At 55.5% G+C, this 18871-nt stretch overlaps 1 protein-coding gene and 1 long non-coding RNA gene across 5 annotated transcripts; both read left to right on the top strand.

Moving 5' to 3' along the window:
* The first annotated feature begins 1618 nt into the window (after nt 1-1618).
* Nucleotides 1619-9069, top strand: TLX1 (T cell leukemia homeobox 1). 2 transcript variants are annotated; one of them, XM_027460411.3, is made up of 3 exons: nt 1619-2430; nt 3992-4229; nt 7597-9069. In XM_027460411.3, the coding sequence occupies exons 1-3, from the start codon at nt 1962-1964 to the stop codon at nt 7817-7819; spliced, it is 930 nt and encodes a 309-aa protein (XP_027316212.1). In that variant the 5' UTR covers nt 1619-1961; the 3' UTR covers nt 7820-9069. The 2 variants fall into 2 exon arrangements, with proteins under 2 accessions (XP_027316212.1, XP_027316213.1); XM_027460412.3 differs by having other exon boundaries at nt 1623-2430; nt 4028-4229.
* Nucleotides 9070-11583: 2514 nt separating this feature from the next.
* Nucleotides 11584-18489, top strand: LOC140002746 (uncharacterized). Of its 3 annotated transcripts, none has more exons than XR_011810092.1 (4): nt 11584-11769; nt 12176-12256; nt 14892-14921; nt 15819-18489. It is a non-coding gene; the product is annotated as an uncharacterized lncRNA (long non-coding RNA). The 3 variants fall into 3 exon arrangements; XR_011810093.1 differs by lacking the exon at nt 11584-11769 and adding an exon at nt 11833-11878; XR_011810094.1 differs by lacking the exon at nt 11584-11769 and adding an exon at nt 11885-12025.
* The last annotated feature ends 382 nt before the right edge of the window (nt 18490-18871 follow it).

Here is an 18871-nt window from a genome sequence, read left to right as displayed (position 1 = left end):
GGCTGTGAGCTGTTGATGCCCTTGTGGTGTCCCTGCGGTGTCCCTGCTGTAGGGTCATGGTGATGAGAGGGTCCCCAGTGGGGGTCTGGGGGTGTCACAGCAGGGCTGTGTGTCTGAGAGTGGGGTGTCTGGGGGTATTGAGTGTGCAAAGATGCAGGTGTGCATGCGAGATATTGTGTAGGTATGGGATTATTGTGGGGCAGCGTGGGTGCTGGTGAGTGTGCAAGGGGGTTGTGAGCACCTTGGGGAGATGGAGCAGGGGTGTTTGTGAGGATTCACATGGGAATACACCCATGCTAGTGAGCGAGGAGGTGAATGAGAGCACAGCAGAATATCTTAGAGTCTGCGTGCCGTTGTGTTCATACCATGTGGGACGTGTCCCCCCACTCCCCGTGGGCACTAAGCCCCCAGCGCACTGCAGACCCAGAGAGTTGGGATCAGCTGTACGGAGTGGGCGCACTGAGAACAGAGTCAAAACAAGTTTTGCAGCAAAATCCCAGCAGCAGCTTTCACTTTTTAATCTTAATTAATTATTATTATTATTTTTCTTAAACAAAAATGCTGATCTCCCTGTGGGCAGGCCACAGCTGGGAGCAGCGGGTGCCCATTCAGCCCTACCCCACAGGGAGCAGCGGGGCCAACCTGCACCCTGGGGGTGATGAGACCCCACAAGAACCCCACAGCAGTTCTCTGGGTGGGAATTTTGCCCGTGTCCCCTTCCATGGAGCAACTTCCTCCAGGCCTGGGCACCCGTGGGTGCCCTCCAGCCCAGCCCCACGCCTCCACTCAGGGGTCTGGAGCTGGGGGCACCCCCCCTCCTTCTCCTTAGCATTTTGGGAGGCGCAGCCTGTTGAACTTGACAAAACCCATCTGGGGAACCGGGGCACGGCGGGGGCGAGCTGAGGCCCTGCACTGAAGCTGTTGCTCGCTTCCCCTTGGCTGGGCCCATCCACCACCAGCTCGGGGACCAAATGCCCCCCTCCTGCCCCCGGAGCGGGTCCCACGGGTGCCAGCAGCTTGGGGACAGCAGGGACACAGGCTGCTCGCCTCTCCATTGCCCACCCCAAAATCCAAGCCCTGCCCTGCGCGCACCCGGCGCAGCCGCTCTGCCTTCCTAAAGCCGAGCCGGGCGGTGGATTATTTTATTTTTTTTTATTTTTTTATTTTTAATTTATTATTATTTTCCGAGGCGGGGGGAGGCCGGGGAAGAAGCAACTCCTTTTCTCGTGTGCTCCTCTCCGCTGTCATTCACTCGGCTCCTTTCAGCATCCAGCCAATGGAGAGTGAGGGCCTGGGAGCAGCAGGCCTGGGGTAGCGTGATTGATGGGCAAACAGGACGGCGGGGCGCTCGCACTCGCACTCCGCAGCGCTCCGCTCCGCACCGCACCGCGGGGCTCCGGCTCAGCACCGCCACCGACGGCCGAAGGGCCCCGGGCCGGCCGGGCGCGCCGTCGGGTGGCCGCGTCCCCACGGGTGCCAGGGGTGGCCCCGGCTCGGGGTGGTGGCGGTGGGCTTGGGGTGGCGAGGGGGCAGCGCTGTGGCCGGGGGGGAGCTTGTAGGGCCGGGGGGGAGCTTGTAGGGCCGGGGGGGAGCTTGTAGGGCCGGGGGGGAGCTTGTAGGGCCGGGGGGATTTGGGGGTTGGGGGCGTTGTGGGGTTGGGGACCCCGCTGAGCTCGCCACGATCGTGGCTCGGGGCTGAGCGAGGCGGTCGGGAGCGGCGTGGGGGTGCGCAGCACGCGTGTCCCCACCTCGCATGGCTCTGTCGCGCGTGATTCTGTCGCGAGTGGTGGCTCTGTCGCGGTGTCCCGGGGCGCGCGGCTGCGGCGCGATGGGCTTGAGAGCCTAAAGGCGTGAGCGCGCCTCGGTCACGCGTGGCTCCGCCGCGTGTCGGTGCCGTGGGCGCGGAGCCGAGCCCGGTGCTGAGCCCACGGCGGCCGTGGCCGGGCTGCGGGGGGGCCGGCATGGAGCACTTAGGGGCTCACCACCTGCACCAAGGGCAAGCCGAGCCCATCAGCTTCGGCATCGACCAGATCCTCAACACGTCGGAGCCGGGCAGCTGCATGGTTTCGCACCCGCGGCTGCAGGACTCGGCGGATTACGGCCTGGGCTGCATCGTGGGCAGCGCCTACAACACGGTCACCGGCGGCTACGGGACCGGCGGCGGCTCGGCCGGAGCTTACACCGGCACCTCGTGCAGTATGGGGGCCCTGCCCGGTTCCTATAACGTGAACATGGCGGTGAGCATGAACGGCAACGCCTTGAGCTCGGCCGGGGGGGTGATCCGCGTCCCGGCCCACCGGCCCGTTACCGGCGGCGTGCACCAGCCCCTCTCCGCCGCCGTGCCGCCGGTGAACGGCGTCAACAGCCTCACCGGGCTCACCTTCCCCTGGATGGAGAGCAACAGGCGGTACACAAAAGACAGGTTCACAGGTGAGTCGGGACACCGGGAACCCCCCTCTCCTCCCTGCTCCCGTTCCCCCAAATCGCCGGTGCCCGCCGGGGAAAATCGGAGCCGGCCCCGGGCGGGTGAGCGCGCCCCGCACCGCCATGGGGCGGAGGGTCCCGGAGCAGGCCAGGAGCAAGAAAGGGTGGAAAATCGGGCGATTTCGGGCACCCCTAAATACCTTATTATTACTATTACTATAATAATAATTATTATTTTTTTTCAATTTCCCGGGAAAGGCGGAAAACTCCGCAAACCCCGGGTACGGCCACCCTCTCCCCGCGTCCCCGCCACCCGGGCGCAGCAAGTTTCCCCTAAAAAAAACACTGGGGCTGCGGAGGAGGCACGGCACGGCCCGGGAGGAGCCCGGCGGCCCCGGCCTTGGCCCTCCCGGGCAGGCAGCCCCATCTCGGTCTGTCCCGTGTGTCCCCTTGTCCCGCTACGGCTCTGCCTTGTCCCCAACCACAGCGGATTTTTGGCAACCCCAAACCGAGCCGGGCTCTGCTCGGAGCCGCTTTCCGAAGCCGCCGCCGCCGCCTTTTCCAGGTGGACCCGCGCTCGGCTTTCGGTGCTAACAAAGCCAAAGCTCCCATAACGAAAATGGAGAGAAAAAAAAAAAAAAGCAAAACAACGAAATCGTAACGGGGAAAGCGCCTTCCCCGCTCCCGCCGCGCCCGGCCCGGCTCCTTTACCTCGGGACCGACCCGGGCCTCGTTTTTGCAAGTTCCCGTTTCATTTCGATCCGTTCCGACTTGGCTCCGCCGGGGACGGACAGACGGACATTGTCCCCGGATTGTCCCCGGGAGCCGCCGGGTTTATTTTCCTCCAGCCCTTCCCGGCCCGGCAGCGCTCGCAACCACCGCGGGTTTTATCGAATGATAATTATAATTATTATACTTTTTATTTTTTTTTTCGTGGGATAAGAAGAAAAGCAAACCCAAACGAAACGCGAGTCCCGGTTCCAGCCCGGGAAGTTATTTCCCGGCTACGAAACGATCGGGCCGAGGGCGGCGGCGGTGCCCGCCTCGCCGAAACGAATTTCCCCCGGTTCCCGTTCACACGGGGCGCGGAACCAGGGGGCCGGGAGGCACCGGGCCAGACCCCGCTGTGCCGTGCCCCCCTCCCCGCCAAGCCCCCCCGCTCTGCCGCTCTTGGTCCCCGCTTTTTCGTTTCTTTCCCAAAGCGCCCCCCCCTCTCCCTTTCATTTTTTTGCTTGGGGTTTTTCGGATTTCTCCGCGCTTTAGGGCTGCGGGTTTGTCCCGTCCCCCCCTCCTCAAGCCCCGACCCTTTTTCCTGGGACAAAGCCGAGCAAGGAGCCGCCTCCCCCGCCGTGCCCGGTGGGTGCCCGCAGCCCAGCTCCGGGCTCTCCAGCCCCGGGGAAGGCCCGGGATGGCGGCACGGGCGGTGCTCGGTACCGGGACCGCGATCCGTGCAGCAGGGGGGGGTCCCCAACCCCCCCAGCCCAGCGCCCGGGAGCCGGATCCCCTCTGCTGATGTGTCGCTGCTTGCTTCTTTACCTCTCATCCCCTCCTCCCGTGTCCCCCCCAGTGGCCCTCTCACCCTTCACTGTAACACGCCGTATAGGTCACCCCTACCAGAACCGCACGCCCCCCAAGAAGAAGAAGCCGCGCACGTCCTTCACCCGCCTGCAGATCTGCGAGCTGGAGAAGCGCTTCCACCGCCAGAAGTACCTGGCCTCGGCCGAACGCGCTGCCCTGGCCAAAGCCCTGAAGATGACGGACGCGCAGGTGAAGACCTGGTTCCAGAACCGGCGCACCAAGTGGAGGTGAGGGGCCAGGGGGTCCTCGTGCGCGCACGGGTGTGGAAATCCCCGTGTGCACGCACCGTGTGTGTGCACGCGGTGCCGGTGGGTACGGATGCGTGCTTGGTGTGCAGGTTTTGTGAGCGTGTTTGTGTGTAGGCCGTGGGTCCGTGGGTGTGCGCACGTGCAGGGTACGCGTGTGCCTCCGTGTGACCGTGCATGTGGGTGCGTGTGCGAGCCGGGTGTGTGCACGCCGAACGCGGTGTGCATTCGGAGTGTGTGCGCTCAGGGTGTGCGTGCAAGGGGGGGTGTGTGTGTGGAAGTGTGTGCATGCACATGGGAGATATTACGGGCAGCAGGCACGCTGTGAGTGTGCACTGGGTGCGTGCACGGCGGGGGAGACGTGCCGTGTCCCCCAGGGTGCTCTGTGTGGGACCCCAGCCCGGCGGGGAGCCCTCGGGGGGCTGCTGGGGAGCGGTGGCTGCAGCTTTAGGGCAGGTATGCGGCTGCACTGAGACCCTTTAGGACCCTCCTGTGTTAGATGGGACTGGGGCAGAGCCAGCCTGAGCTGGATCCTGCACCTCAGCTTACCGGGATATTGTATAAAAGCTGCGTAAAGCTCAAATTTTGATCCTTGTGGAGCTTTCTGCACCTCTTTGTGCTTTTTTTTCCTCCTGGACGTGGCAGTAAACACGGGCAGGAGAGGAGGAGGAGGCCGGGCTCTGGCAGAGGCTCCCAGCTTCTGTCCCGCATTGCAGCTCCCCTGGGGTGTCCCCGGAGAGGCACCCGGAGCACCCCTTGTCCTGTCCCAGGTGGGGACAGGCAGGCTGCAAGGCTGGGGAGGAGCAGCAGCTCCCCGGCAGGTCGCGGGGTGCTGTTGTGCTGGGTGCTGGGACGCAGGCAGGCGGTGGTGGAGGCACCTTTTGCTTTTCCTCTGTGTGAGCCGCTGGGATGAGGTGCACACAGCCAAAGCAGGGGGTTCCAGGTGGGGTAAAGGGGGCCCAGCAGCGTGGCCGTGCCCCCCCATTTCTCAGCCGGATGCTCTGCGCACAAAGAGTTGAATCCCTCGGAGGGAAATCCAAGCCGAGCTTGGGTATTTTGCAAGTTCAGGCTTCAAGCCTGGCCGTCCCTACAATTTCTCCAATGTGGGGGGCAAACGGGATTCCCCAGGGGCTGCGTGGGGCAGCGATGAGGAAACTGAAACCCAGGGTGTGGGTGACCCCCCTGCAGCGGGTCCTTCCCTAAAGAGCCCAGGGAGCCACGGAGCTCCCCGAGAGCCAGGAAGTGTCGGGCTGGAGGGATTTTTGTGAGCCAGGAGCAAAGTCCTGGAGGAGGAGGAGGAACAATCCTGCCGCGGCCTGCACAGCAGGGTCAGCCGTGTCTTCTAACCTGGTTTCCTAAGGAAGTGAGGCAAATGCGGCTTGGCTGCCTCTCCTTCTGTCTGTCAATACTCCTTGCGTCTGTTGGCTAAGTTCGGCCCCCTTTGGCAGAGGAGCAGAGGATACAAACCTATTCATGTGCCTGACACACACACACACACAAAAAAAAAAAAATAGCTGGGTGAAGAGAAATAAATGACTGGTTGTGTCTAAGGGAAAATCTGCAGCCTGACCTCAGCTGTAGCAGGAGACAAGGGAGAATCCCCACTGGCCCAGAGGGACGGAGGTGTGGAAGCTCTGCTCCTTGGTGCCTGTGGACATCGGGTGTTGCAGCAGAGGGTGTGGGTGCGTGGCCTTCAGCACACCCCCTGCAGCCCCCCGGGGCTGGGTGAGCTCTGGGTGCTGGCAGGAGCGAGCAGGGGGTGCGGGCAGCCAGGAATATTTAAGAAAATAGAGTTGCTTTAAGCCTTTTGAAGGATTGAAGTGCTTAAAAAAATGTGGGCTGGGGGGAGAGTCGTGCTTCTGCATGGAGCCCCTTCGCTGGGCGCATCCATGGGATTGGGGTGGCTGCGTTGTCCCCTCCCCAGGTTTGGGGGCTCGCTTGAGAGGCATCGAGGTTTAATTCCTCCCTCTGACCGAGCAGATTCGAACTGCAAACCCCAGCCTGAGGCGAAAACCACGAGCACCCCGGCCAGGTGCTGGCAGCCCCCTGGACGTGGGGCTCTCCCCCTCGCTCCTCCCGGGAGCATCTCTTCATTGTGCGGGGAGCCATGAAATATTCATGGCAGCGGGGACCGAGCCGCTGCTGCGAGTCCCCTCTCCCCGGGATGTGTGACACGGTGAGATGCTGACACCGTGATGAGAGCAGGGACCGACCCCGAGCTGCCTGCTCCCAGCGCACGCCTGGCGTCTGCAGCCCCGGCCCCACGCAGCCCTCACCGGGACCCCAGCCCCGCTCCCGCGTGCCGCACGGAGCTGCCGCTGAAAATCCCTATGGAGAAAGAAAACGAGATGTATCTTGTTCCCCACGGGCTGCTAAATTAAAAAACTGCCTTTTCCCTCATCGTTGATCTGCTGGAACTGCCAGGGGAGCGTGGGCTGGGGGTGCTCAGGGTGCCAGGGATGCTCCGGGTCAGAGCCAAGGTGACCACGAGCTGCAGCCTCCGGGCCGACCCGCCGTGGAGGAGAGGGGAGGTGGGATTTTCGTTGTGGATTTAAGCACATTCAGGCCATTCCTCTCCCATCCCCTCCTCCCAGGCAATCCGGGGCTTGGACCCTGGCGGAGGTGGCTGGGACCTCCGCTGGCCCCTAATCCCCCCCCGGCGGGTTGGGCTCTGCCTCTGTCATTCCAGACAGACGCGTGTCCAACCTGTTCTGAAAAATTTCCTCCTCCGCCCTGCCCAGACGGCGTATTCTGGCCCTTTGATTGTTCTCGCCGCTGAAAACGCGTTTCCCTAAGTGTTGATCCTGCATTTTACCACTCGCACCGTGTGTGAGTTTTGCCCTACCCGCCACGGGTGTCTCGTTGCCTTCATCTTCTGCCAGCTGGCCAGGGTCCAGCGGAGGAGAGGGCTCTTGGGGCATGGGGAAGGGGCTGGCACGGCCCCAGGGGGATGCTACTTGCCTCTGGCCACCTGGCACTGCCACTTGGCCACGTTTCGCCCGACCCCATCCCCATGGCCCCACTCCCTGCCCCGGGGTTCTCTCTGGGGCATCCTGCCCGGCTGCTGCCTTGCAGGGAATCGCAACCTTTGCAGCCCCATCTTGACCCTTTTTGGGTGTTTGGGGCAGAAAAAGGAGGGGAGCAGGGGCTGTGACCCTGGGCTCGGTGCCTTTGCCTGCTGAGCTGGGAGCAATTTTCCTCGGGGCCACCAAGATGGCCTCAACCCCTAGCGCATGGGGGACACCAGCAATGCTTGTAGGGGCCATGGGACCGGTTTGTGGCCGTGTCCCCAGCCCTGACCCAATTTTTTCCCTCCCCCCGGCCCCCCTGATGGCTGCCTCTCTCCTAGGAGGCAGACGGCGGAGGAGCGGGAGGCCGAGCGGCAGCAAGCGAACCGCATCCTGATGCAGCTGCAGCAGGAGGCCTTCCAAAAAACCATCAACCAGCCCATCCAAGCTGACCCCATCTGCGTCCACAACTCCTCTCTCTTCGCCCTGCAGAACCTCCAGCCCTGGTCCGACGACTCCACCAAGATCACCAGCGTCACCACCGTCGCCTCCGCCTGCGAGTAAAGGCTCGGCACCTTCGGCGTCCCCCTTTTGTCGCCGCCGCCTCCGGCCACACGTGCGTCCCACGGAGCAAAGGGCGAGGACTGACGGGAGGGGAAAACCACCCCAAAAACTCTCCCCGCCCGTGGGGCTGCCGGAGCAGCGGTGTTGTCTCGCCTCCCCCCCAACCCTTTTGTTCTTCCCAAAGTCTCCGGTGCCGACCACGAACTTCCTGACGCGCTGCCAGACAAAAGCTGAGCCTTGACAGACGCGGCTGCGGGCAAGCGCCCAGCTTGGGGGGAAAACTTCCTCTGGGTTCTGCAGGGCTCGGGGCACCCCTATAGGTCCCTATGTGTATATATAAATCCCATATATATATACACACAGACACCCTTCGGACTGATGGAGACAAAAGGACGAGGCTCCCTGGGAAGCGCGTTCCTGCAGCCAGGCGTTGTGCCGGGCCGTTGGCGCTGGAGACGTTTTGGGGATGCAACAAATGGAGGAAACAACCCGGCTTTTTGATTTTATTTTTATTTTTATTATTATTTTATTTTTCTCCTCCCGGCAGCAATTTCTGCTGGCGACAGATGCGAACCCTTCGGATCTCACCTAGCCGTGTCTCCTCCCCTTTTTCATTAATTTTTTCGTGCGAGGGGGGAATAAGCCGAGGAACTGACAGACTCCTGAGGACGGTAAACGTGATAGCTCAATCGCAGGAAGAGCCCAAACTGTCCCCGGCTGCCACGGACTCGGCGCCGATCAAGCCTGCGTTTTAATAACAAGAAGACCTCGGTGGCAGTTGGCAGGGGTAACGCGGTTTCTTTCGATGGGTTTATTTCCATATCATTTGCAAAATGCTGTCCGGTGTTTTCGTTTTCCCTGTTTTCCTTGATGAGGCAGTTCGCGAGGGCAAAAAGCGATCCGATTTCACTCCCGACTTCGTTGTTTCTTTAACCGAGGGAATGAGACACAATTAAACAAAGCACTTCCTATAGCAAAGGCCAGGAATATATAGATATATATATATACAGTATATATTTTTTGGTTACTTATAATCTAAATCAGCACTGCCAATTTAAACAGCTAGCACAAACGAGCGATCAGAAATCCTATTTTCAGCGAGATTTTAAAAGGCATTCGTTTGTTTGTTCGTTTGTTTTTTAAGTTATGCACTTCTACGGTGTTTTACGTGTATTCATTTTATAAAGTGCTTGTGTAATTTATGTGGAAACGAAAAGGAAAATAAAAAAAAAATAATAATCTCCAGGGTACTGAATAAATCATTTCATGCCTTGCTCTTCCCTGCCTATTAGCTCCCCGAGAGGAGCCAGCAGATCGGAGCGAGCGCTGCAGCCTCCTCTATTTGTTTAGGATGAAAATAGCATTAGCATTTCCTTCTGACTTTGCTCAAGTCCCCTCGGCTCGGGAAGCTCTGGCGATAACAGGGGGTATTTTAATTCCTCGTCCTGGAGCCGTTTTCAGGCTCCGAGCAGCACCTGGTTTGATCCCATCCCTGGGTGCGCCTCCTGCACGCGTGGGGGAAATTCCCTGAGCGGGACCCACGGCGCTCACCTCGGTGTTGGCGTCCAGGATTTTGTGCAGAAGTGGGGCTGAGGATAAAGGAATCTCCAACGTTTTAGACACAGCCTGGCAGGGGATTATTTTTGGGACTATTTTTTTGTCTGTGCTCAGCTTTATTCCGGGGCACCGTCCCTAGCCAGGCAGAAGAAAACCCCACCGGGGGAAAAATTCTCCCTGGTTTCCTCAGGGGATGCTCCCAGGCTCATGGCCAGGGACGTGGCCTTGCCTTCAGCCTGGCATTTCCTTCGGTGCTGGGAACTGCTGGGCAGAGGATGTGCGAGGAGGGGGCTGCAAACTCGGCCAGCCCCCAGCTCTTGCCCTTGGTCTTGTGGGGTGCACAATAAAACAGCCCCAGCTGCTGCAGGACCCAAACTCAGTCCTTGGGGAAAGCTCCTCTGGAGATTGTTAGGAGAGTGTAGGTATAAGCTATTTTTTATTATTATTATTATTTTTTCAAAATCAATTATTGTGGAGTTGGGTTCCAAATTTATGGTGCTTCAGGCTTTTCCTACCCATCCTTCAGTCCAACACGCAAGTGAACGCAGAGAAACATCTGCAGAGGTGGAGAGACAAGAAGCCAAAAACAAACAAACAAAAAAAAAACAAGAGAAAACGTGGGAAAATAAGTAAAATACACAGACCACAAATTTCTGGGGATGTCTTTAAAAAGATACCTGCTTACAAAAAAAAAAAAAAAAGATAAATAACATAGCTTGTATTTTTTTTTTTCCAAGATAACTTTGACAGAGGTCTTTTGTTTGAATTCTGTTTCGTACCACAGACAGATTTTTAAGAGCTGATTAAGCTACTTATTTAATATGTGCCCAACTTTGGCTGCAAAGAGAATGCCGTGCTTAGTGCTTAATCCTTGCGGAGGCATCGCCGTGTGCAGGGCTGGGATGGCTCACAGCGTGGGGCTCTGCTCGCTTTCCTTTCCAAGGTTTTTGTGCAGGAAAAAAAAAAAACACCAACCACAAAATAAATAAAGAAGGGATCACGGTGCTCACCGCTGATATTAAAAGTGTTTTCTATTTTATTATTATGACACATCAATATCTTACAATTTAATTCCGAGACAACCATTTTATAATATCCACATTATTCATTTCATATTCCAAAATGTTTCCCGGCGAAGTCGAACGTATGATAATGCACACCCGAGGGCATGCGTTTAAATACAATCTTTAGCTACACCTTGTTCTAAAAACTGTTGACTTCCTCCTTTTCTTATCAATCTTTCCTGTTTTAAAAAAAGACCAAAAAAGAAAAAAAGAAATCTTGATACGCAACGACAATATAGGTAGTGTTGGAACCAGAAAAATTCTCGTCCGGTCTTTCTTGTTCTTGGAACAATTGCTGCTGGAAGGGGTTTCTGTTCAAATATTTCTCCTGGATTCATTTTTAGAATCGGTTTAGTCGCAGGAGGGTTTTTTTTTTTGCTATCTGCATACATGCTTCCAGTTATTAACATGATGAACTGTACCCAGACAATGAAAGTTGCCTGAAATATGATGGAATTAAATCAATAAGCAATGACACGAAACGGTGACATATAATTATACGTTTTGTAGACTGACATCACCTCAGACATATCCTGGGGCCATCCATACCACACTGAAGGCTGATTTCACTTCTCGTATTGTGCCTGCTTGGGAACAGGACCACAAACGCACTGCGAAGCATTGAAAGGCATTTCCCACCTCCGCGTATCTCAAAACGTAGCAAAGCCCAAACGTGAAACCAGAGGTGGTGCAAGAGGTTTTTCCAGCGTTCGCCTGCCCGTCTCGAGGAGGTGCAAAGCCAGGTAGGGACAACTTTTGTTGGAGGGGAAAGCTGGGGTGCAACACGGAGCACCCAGAGACATCGCCGGGTGGCCGTGGGTGACCGAGAGCAATGGGTTGTGTGGGCTCAGCTGCGGAGGTGCTGAGCTTCCAAAGGCAAAATTTGGGGATGGGGGGGGATGCTAGCCATGCAGGAGCAAAAGGAATACCGAACATCTGTGCGGAGCTGGAGGAGACGAAGCCCAGCTGGACGTGCTGCGGTCGTCTGGGCTTGGTCCCAGCTCTGTGGGCATGAGGGAGGAGAGGTCTGGCCCCCATCGAACCAATTAGCTAAGCAGGCGAGTCATCCAAACGAGGATCAGCTGTCTCATATTTGCCAGAAACTGGCCACGGGTGAGGGTTAGGGGGGGCTTTGTCCGGGGCTGTGCCCCCAGGCACGTGGTGGTGAGTGCGCCCCTGTGCTAGCACCAACAGGGGCACAGTACGAGGGGGCGTGCAGCCTCCCTTGGGCTCTCCTGTCCTACCTGTGGGTTTTTCTTGTTGGTCTGAAGCTGTCTGGCAATGACTACGAGGGTCACCTGTACCTGGCAGCTGTGGCAGGAAGAGCAGGCAAGTGTGCGTCATCTCTGATATAACTTGCTGTGATTAAGAGTAAAGAGAAACTCCGCTCCTGCCATGCATGAGATCGTTTTCCCAACCTCGTTGGGACTGTGAATAGGTATTTTTGTAACACCCCTCATCAGCAACCTGATCTTGCTGCTGCTTCTGCTATCAATTCGGATGTGCTCGTAATTAGCTCGTGCCCCGTGGGGCTTAAAATCAGTGCTTGGAGCTCTGTGGGATGGCTATGGGAGCTCACAGTAGGGTGCGTGGTCCCATAGGGAAATCAAGTTCACTGGCAAAACCCAGAACTGTTTTTGTGGAACGTTGTTTGGGTTACATGAAAAAGCGAATCCTGTCTGGTGCACTGGGACAGCTGGAACTCCTTAAATTAATCTTTTTTGCTTTCTGCCAGAAAAATGCCAGTGGAGCGACGCCGATTTCTTTGTGCGACGCCGAGCTTCCACCAGCGCCTGCTTGAGAAAACTCTCGTGAAGTAAGACTTGAAATTATTGGAATATCCCGGTTTGAGATTTTATAAATGAAAGGATCTTGATTTGGGGATGAAAGCTAGATTTTTTGAAAACATTTTTTAGTGGATAGTAAGCAAAGAAAAAAGTACGGAAAGCAACAGATTATCACAACAAGCTTCTGCTGGAATCGGATCTTCCAGATTGTCTCTGTTTCTGCAGAACTTTTATTTGTGAAACTAGCTGGGACTCTGGTTTTATTATAATTATTGTTACTTCTGCTATTATCGTTTGTTATTTTTGGCCTTAGTTACGTTAGGAAACTTTTAGTTTGATATAACAGTGCTCACCCAAGATTAGGACGTAGTTTCTTTGCCCTTGCTCGTGTCCATTGCTCAGAAACATTTTCTTACGTTGGTAATTTTAAAATCAGCCTATACATACATTTAAGTCCAACTCAAAACTGTATTCAAAGAGATCTTTTTTTTTTTTTTTTCCCAAAGGCACAAAAAAAAAAAAATCTACACTTTCCCAGTCTGAAAACTGATTTCTGGCTGTGGTAACTGGAGGAAGGTGGGGGGCACCAGCCGAATTTCTATCCAAACCCGCGGGCCCTTGGCTCGGTGGGGCTTCATGCCGAGAGGAAGAGATCTGTCTGTCGGGGCTGGGAGTTTGTGCTTTTGGAGTAAAAACAAACTGCTGAGAGTGAGATGGGGTGTCCCCGAGCTAGATTTTTGAGCAGGAACAAGAGAGGCTTGAGAAAACTGATTTTTCTCCTTTTCTCCAAAGAATGCGAACGCGCTCGTCATGGGGAAGCTGCGGTTAGCTGTCTGTCTCTTAGACAGCAGTAGCCTAAAAATAACAAACCAGTGATTACAAAAAATCAATCAATATCTACTTTTTTTAAAACTTCAGTTGGAAAGGAGCGGGATAGGGGAAAACACGGAGAGCAGCTCCATTTCCCAGGGACTTTCACTGCCAGCAAGAGGCAGCGGCGTTGCTGGGCAGCCGATACCTGCTGACCCCAGGCTGATGCTGATGTGCGGCCCTAGGGCTGCCCTGACTCTTCCTCCTTAGGATTTCGGGTAAAGGACACTTGTTTTGTGATGCTGATGGTCAGGGCTGGGCACTCAGGTCTGCTGGATGTGAATCATGCTCGGGGGCAGTGTCAGTGAGTGATCTCCTGTGCTCCGAGCTGTGGTCAGGCACAGCATCCCCGACCTGGGGATGTGAGCCCACCCAGGTGAGGGGGCTCCCCACTGCCTCCCATCCTCCTGGAGCTGCCTGCAGAGCCCCAGTTTGCCTTTCAGAAAGCAAATGTTGAGACCTTATCGGCTGCCTTGGTGGGTCTGAACCAAGCTGTGGCTGAGAACCCCTATCCTGAAACAGGAGGTGATGTGCATCACCTGGGACATGTCTGTGGACCCATGGCTGTCCCCACCCAGCCCAAACCCCTGGACACCACAGGACACACGTCCCCCAGAGCAGAGTTGTGCTGTGCGCCGTGCCAAGCTCCGGTATTTATGCCACGAGCACAGCAGGGGAAAGCCAGAGAGGCAGAGCCACACCTGCAACCTTATCCACAGGAAAGTGAATCCTGAGAGCTCGCATGGCTGCAGACACTGCCAAAAATTAGGGTGCTGAACAGGTAGTCAGCTCCTCTCTCCTCGCCAGCAGCACCACAGGAGGTAGGTCTTGGCTCCAGCCCTCACTCCCCTTCTCAGAAAAATCCCTAAAAGCACCCAACTGGTGGGATGGGGGGAGCAGAGCTCCCCTCCCTACAAGTGGTGGGGTGGCAGGGATGGGGGCTATCACCTGGCGGTGCTGCAGGTGCTGCCTTGCACGGCTCTGAGCCCAGCATCCTTCCTCCCTTGTGCCCCGATATTTAATCCCAGCGAGCCCCCCACCATTCCCCTTTATTTTAAGGACCCCAAACAGGAGCCAAACGCGGGGGCCGGGCTCCCTCTAGGGGCTGCAGGGAGCTCGGCTGCTGCTTGGGGGGGGCACTGCACCCAGCAGCTCCTTCCTTCCATTAGGGAGAAATAGAAACCCGAGAGATAAATAAAAATAATTTAAAAAGGAACTCATCCCTTCCTTGTTTATTTATTTTTTTTATTCTTATTCGCGGCGCAGGAAGTCAATAAGGCTGGAGGAAATCACCTGGGTTTTATTATCACCTATTTATATGTTTAGTGCTGTTAAAATAAGAGCCTGGGCTTTGAGCTGCAGGGAATCAAAGCATTTAATGGTGCAGACGCGAGCCCCCTCTCTCCTCCCTCCCCAAAGGTGATTGGGACCAGTTTAAACAAATGCGCCTTCGTCTCTTAAAATAATTATGTGATTTAGAGGTGGTTTTCCCTGGCTCGTATCAAATGACTTTAATGGGGTCTGCTTGTGTGCGAGTATCTGTTTAACCAGTTATTGCTTTTTAAAGCCGCATTTATTCCCCAGAATTCGCCAGAAAAGTAATTCTCTCTGAGAAGGGATTATTTGTGCTCCGCCATCGCTTGGTATTTATTCCACGGTGCATTTAGTAGTGAAATGGTGCCCAGAGGGCAGAGGCCAAAATGTGAGCTAAAATGATGTGCTGAAATTTGGGAACAACATCCCCTGGATGCTCTACCAGCTGTGAAGTTTCTCTTCTTTGTTTCCTCTTCTCAGCCTGGTTTCCAGAAAAGCAAGGCTTTTGAGGTGAGTCTGTGTATGTGTCTGTCATCCTCACCTAATTTTTTTATTTTATTTTTTTTTTTTGTCTCCTCTGGCCCAGTTTTGACCAAATACAGCTGCCTTGGAGCCAGCAGGTTCCTGTGATTATACGTTGGTAGCTGGGGCTTGCAGCACCTGCTACTGTGTCCCCCACAGGTAGCCCTGCCGGTGTTGCCCCACAAAGCCCCTTCCTCAATTTTGGGGTGAAAAGGGCCATTTTAGGGGCCAGGTGAGCGTGCAGGGGCAGTGGGAGCCAGTTGGGCCAGCTAAGGGGTGGCTTCTACAGACACTCAGGGTAATACTAGCAGTGCAGGCATGGGGAACCTGTTGCTCCATCCCAGCCCTACAAGGCTTCTGCCATGTTAATTACTGCAACTTCAGCCCCAGATTTTGTCTCACTGAACCTTTTGTCTTTTCAAGGTTAAAGAAGCAGTTTCCACTGGAACTATTTTTTTCCCATGTAGCTTAAATCTTTTCTGGAGGAAGGGACTGGATCAATTCGTGCATCCTTTGTGCCTGCAATAGCTGCCGTGGCAAATAGCTGCAGTCCTTGCCCTGACACAGTGCTGCAGAGCTCTTACTCTCCTTTAACCTTCCATTTCTCTGCAGAACCAGAGCAAACCACAACGGATCCTTTTAAGTGCTCTCTCCTGCTTCCTGCACCACTGGGTGCTCCGGTCAGACTCTGTCCTTGCGTGGTGCTGGGTGGGTGCTTGTGTGGGTCCTGTGAATGAGGCACCAGGAAGCGCACTGGTACAGACTGGTGGTTGTTACAGAGCGTGCTGGCCTCAGTCCATCACGTCCTTTTCCTTCTCCTCCTTGTAATCACATTCTTTGGGAGCTTGTTCACTCACCTATTTCACAATTTATGATTAATTACAGGCTCTGCCTTGGACTTCTCTCTAAGGGACAGCAATGATTCACCTGGCCGTGCCCTCAGCACCCACGGACGTAAATGCCCTTTCCGTGAAAGCGCTGAGCTGACGCCAGGATGGAAATGATTCACTTGCCCAGTCTGAGCTGAGGTGGGTGAGCCTGCCAGCCCGGCATGGACACCAGCACCTGCGTACCTCGGAGCATCGCAGGGAGCTGGGCACGGCGTGAATCTGCCCTCCACTTTCCCCTGGAGATGGGCATTTGGCCATTCACGCATCCTGCTCGGGGGATGGCCCCGAGGACCCTCTGAAATCTCTGGTGCCCCTTTGCTCATCTCCTGGCTGGAGGGAGAAATGGGACTGGGGGAGAAGAGGCACCTGCTCCTCCCCATCCTCATACTGTGCCTCCCCTCTTCTGCCTCAAAAGCCCAGGGCGGGGGGGCTCGATGCCATCTCTTTGTTTTGCAGACAGCAGCACACATGGATAAGGTAACTAATTTGGGAAATGACTCCGGCCATCAATTTCCTGAATGATTTGGTGGGAAAGGCTTGGCTTTGAATGATAAGCTGAATCTCACGCACGCTCCCTGCTGTCCGCTTGGTCTTGAATTACCCTTTTATTTTACTTCCTCCTTGTTCTCATTGCCACACCACTCAAACTAAAATTATTCGCCTACAACTGCAAACGCGGGGATATATCACCCGGAGTGCTGTAGGGCTGTCGCCATATATAATGCTCTGAGCTCAATATTTATAGAGCTACATACAGCACAAATCATATCCAGAGAGCCCGTCGAGCTGGAGAGCTAGGTATAAACTCCAGAAATATCGCAAGCCATCGCTCACAAGAGACTGCCCGGCAGAGCCGCTGGCCGTACATCACGCTGTAATGCCATCCGAGTCCACGCTCAGAGCTGGAGCGGAGCAGAGGTCACTGCCAAGCTTTCCTTCCATAAATCCTAGGCGCTGGCTCTGAGCAAGGTTAGGGGCTGAGAGAGCCCTGCTCCCCGTGCTGCTTCCTCCTGGCCCCGAACTGTCCCAGCACCGAGGGTGGGTGTTTATCTTTGAGGTCTTGTCCTTCCTTCTCCCTCTGCCGTAGGAACTGGTGAGGGAATGCTGGATGGACATTATGGCTGTCGTGGCTCAAATCTGCAAGTTATGGGGAGCCAATGGCTTGTCTGAAATGGGCTTTTGATGGCTTTGGGGGGGATGTGAGCCCCTCACCCTGCTGGGTCACATTCTCCCTTATCTCCCTGCTCTGTGCAGCAATGTGAATTTTCTTCAAATGCCCTAGCCAAGCCCGTAGGTTTATGGGCATCCAGTAGCCTGCAAAGGCATGGACATGCATCCCAAGGAAGGCCGTGTCCCTCTGCCCCTACTTTTTCTCTTCCTTCCTCTCTCAAATTTTCTCTTTGGCCTGGTAGAGCTGGGCACGGCTCCTAACCAGGGCAGATCCTGGTGATCCCCAAGGGGTTTGTTGGCATTTTTGCTGCTGGAAACCATCAGCAAACGTCCCAGCCTGTGTCCCCACTGTGAGCCCACGGCTCTCTCCAGGAGGAATTTCCTTCCAGCAGCCCTCTCCTCAAGGCCGTGCTGCTGCAGAGGGAGAACATCCAGACCGAGTTGGCGATGAGACCCAATGCAGGAGGTGGTAAAGCCTTCCTGGAACAGGGGGGCAGTGATGTGGTGAAAAAAAGTGCTCAAATTTTGCTTAAGCCATGGCCAGCCCGACAGCCACTTGCATTTCTAAGCTGATCGTGATGGACTCGAGCTAACCGGTCTGTGGCTCCCTCCTCTCCCCCAGCAGTGTGGCAGGCAGACTCTGACATTAAGCAAAATAAAATCCAACCCTTAGCATTAAGTAAAACTCCCAGCGTGATGGGTTTGTGGCTTGCAGCAACAACTCAGCAGGGGCGTGTTAAAGCCGGTCTCCAGCGAGTGGAAGAATGAAGCTCTGCAAAACCCTGACGAGGCAAAGCTCCTAAAATAACAATTGAATTAAACTTAATTCATTTTCACTTAATACCCTAATAGTGCCTTTAGCAAATGAGGCTATTATTATTTTGAGGAGGAAAATGGGGAGGTGCAGTCTGGATGCAGCTCACATCTCCTTAGTGAAAGAAAGAAAACTTTGGTGGAAAAAAAAAAAAAAAAAAAAAAAAAAGGAAAGAAAAAGGGAAGAAATGCAGACAATTCGGAGTTGCCCTTTGGGATGAAGCACCCCCAAACCCAGCCTTACTCATGTTCAGAATGTGCCCTAGACCCTAAAGTGTGCAAAACTGGCTCATTTTTGCCAGACCGTGGGGAATTTGCTGAGTTTGGGTCACATCCAGCACCCACGGCTGGCTGGGAGGTTCTTGCTTTCCTTGTCACGAAGCTTTTTGTGCGTCTCCGAGCTGTGTGAGCCCCAAACCTTTCTCTCCCTCATGGAGGCCGGCCTGCAGGGCTCTCAGTGCTGTGCTCAGCCCTGTTTCTGCATGTGAGGTGCTGGTGTGAGACCCTCCCCAGGGAAAACCAAGTGGGCCCCATGCCACCAGGCCCAGACACTGGGCACGTGAGCACCGAGCACCTGGGCCTGGTCCCTGTTTCCAGCTATGCCCCCACCCTCGTTCCACTGGGGGGGGTCACAAAACCGATACGTTTAAATAATGCACTCAGCAAAGGGGCTTGAGGAACCATCCTAATTTTGTCCCCCAAACTTCCCAGGCCTCCCTGAAACGGCCTTGCAGGCTCCGAACTACACTTCCCAGTAGGCCGCAGAGCAAGGGCCGCGCTCCCACCATGGGCAGGAGGAGAAGGAGCCCCATGGCTTGCTTGTGCTCGTGGGGGGGGTTCAGGGGGAACCAGGGGGTCTCCAAGCAGCCGGGGGGGCTCAGGGCCTGAGGTGGTGGCAGGGGGGGGGCAGCATCGCTGTGTGAGCGGCAGCAGGCGTCAGGGCAAACTGAATTTCCTCTCCTAACGCAGCTCTGCAATCTTCCTCTAGAAAATAGCCCAGACAGGCTTTGCAAGGTCGGCCTCGCCCGCTGTCTTGCTCGGAGGCAGGCTCTGTTCCAGCTAATC

Source organism: Anas platyrhynchos, chromosome 6 (assembly GCF_047663525.1).
Source record: "Anas platyrhynchos isolate ZD024472 breed Pekin duck chromosome 6, IASCAAS_PekinDuck_T2T, whole genome shotgun sequence".
Taxonomy (NCBI): Eukaryota; Metazoa; Chordata; class Aves; order Anseriformes; family Anatidae; genus Anas; species Anas platyrhynchos.
Note: the sequence above shows the minus strand (reverse complement) of the source record. Positions and strands in the feature narration are given on the sequence as shown.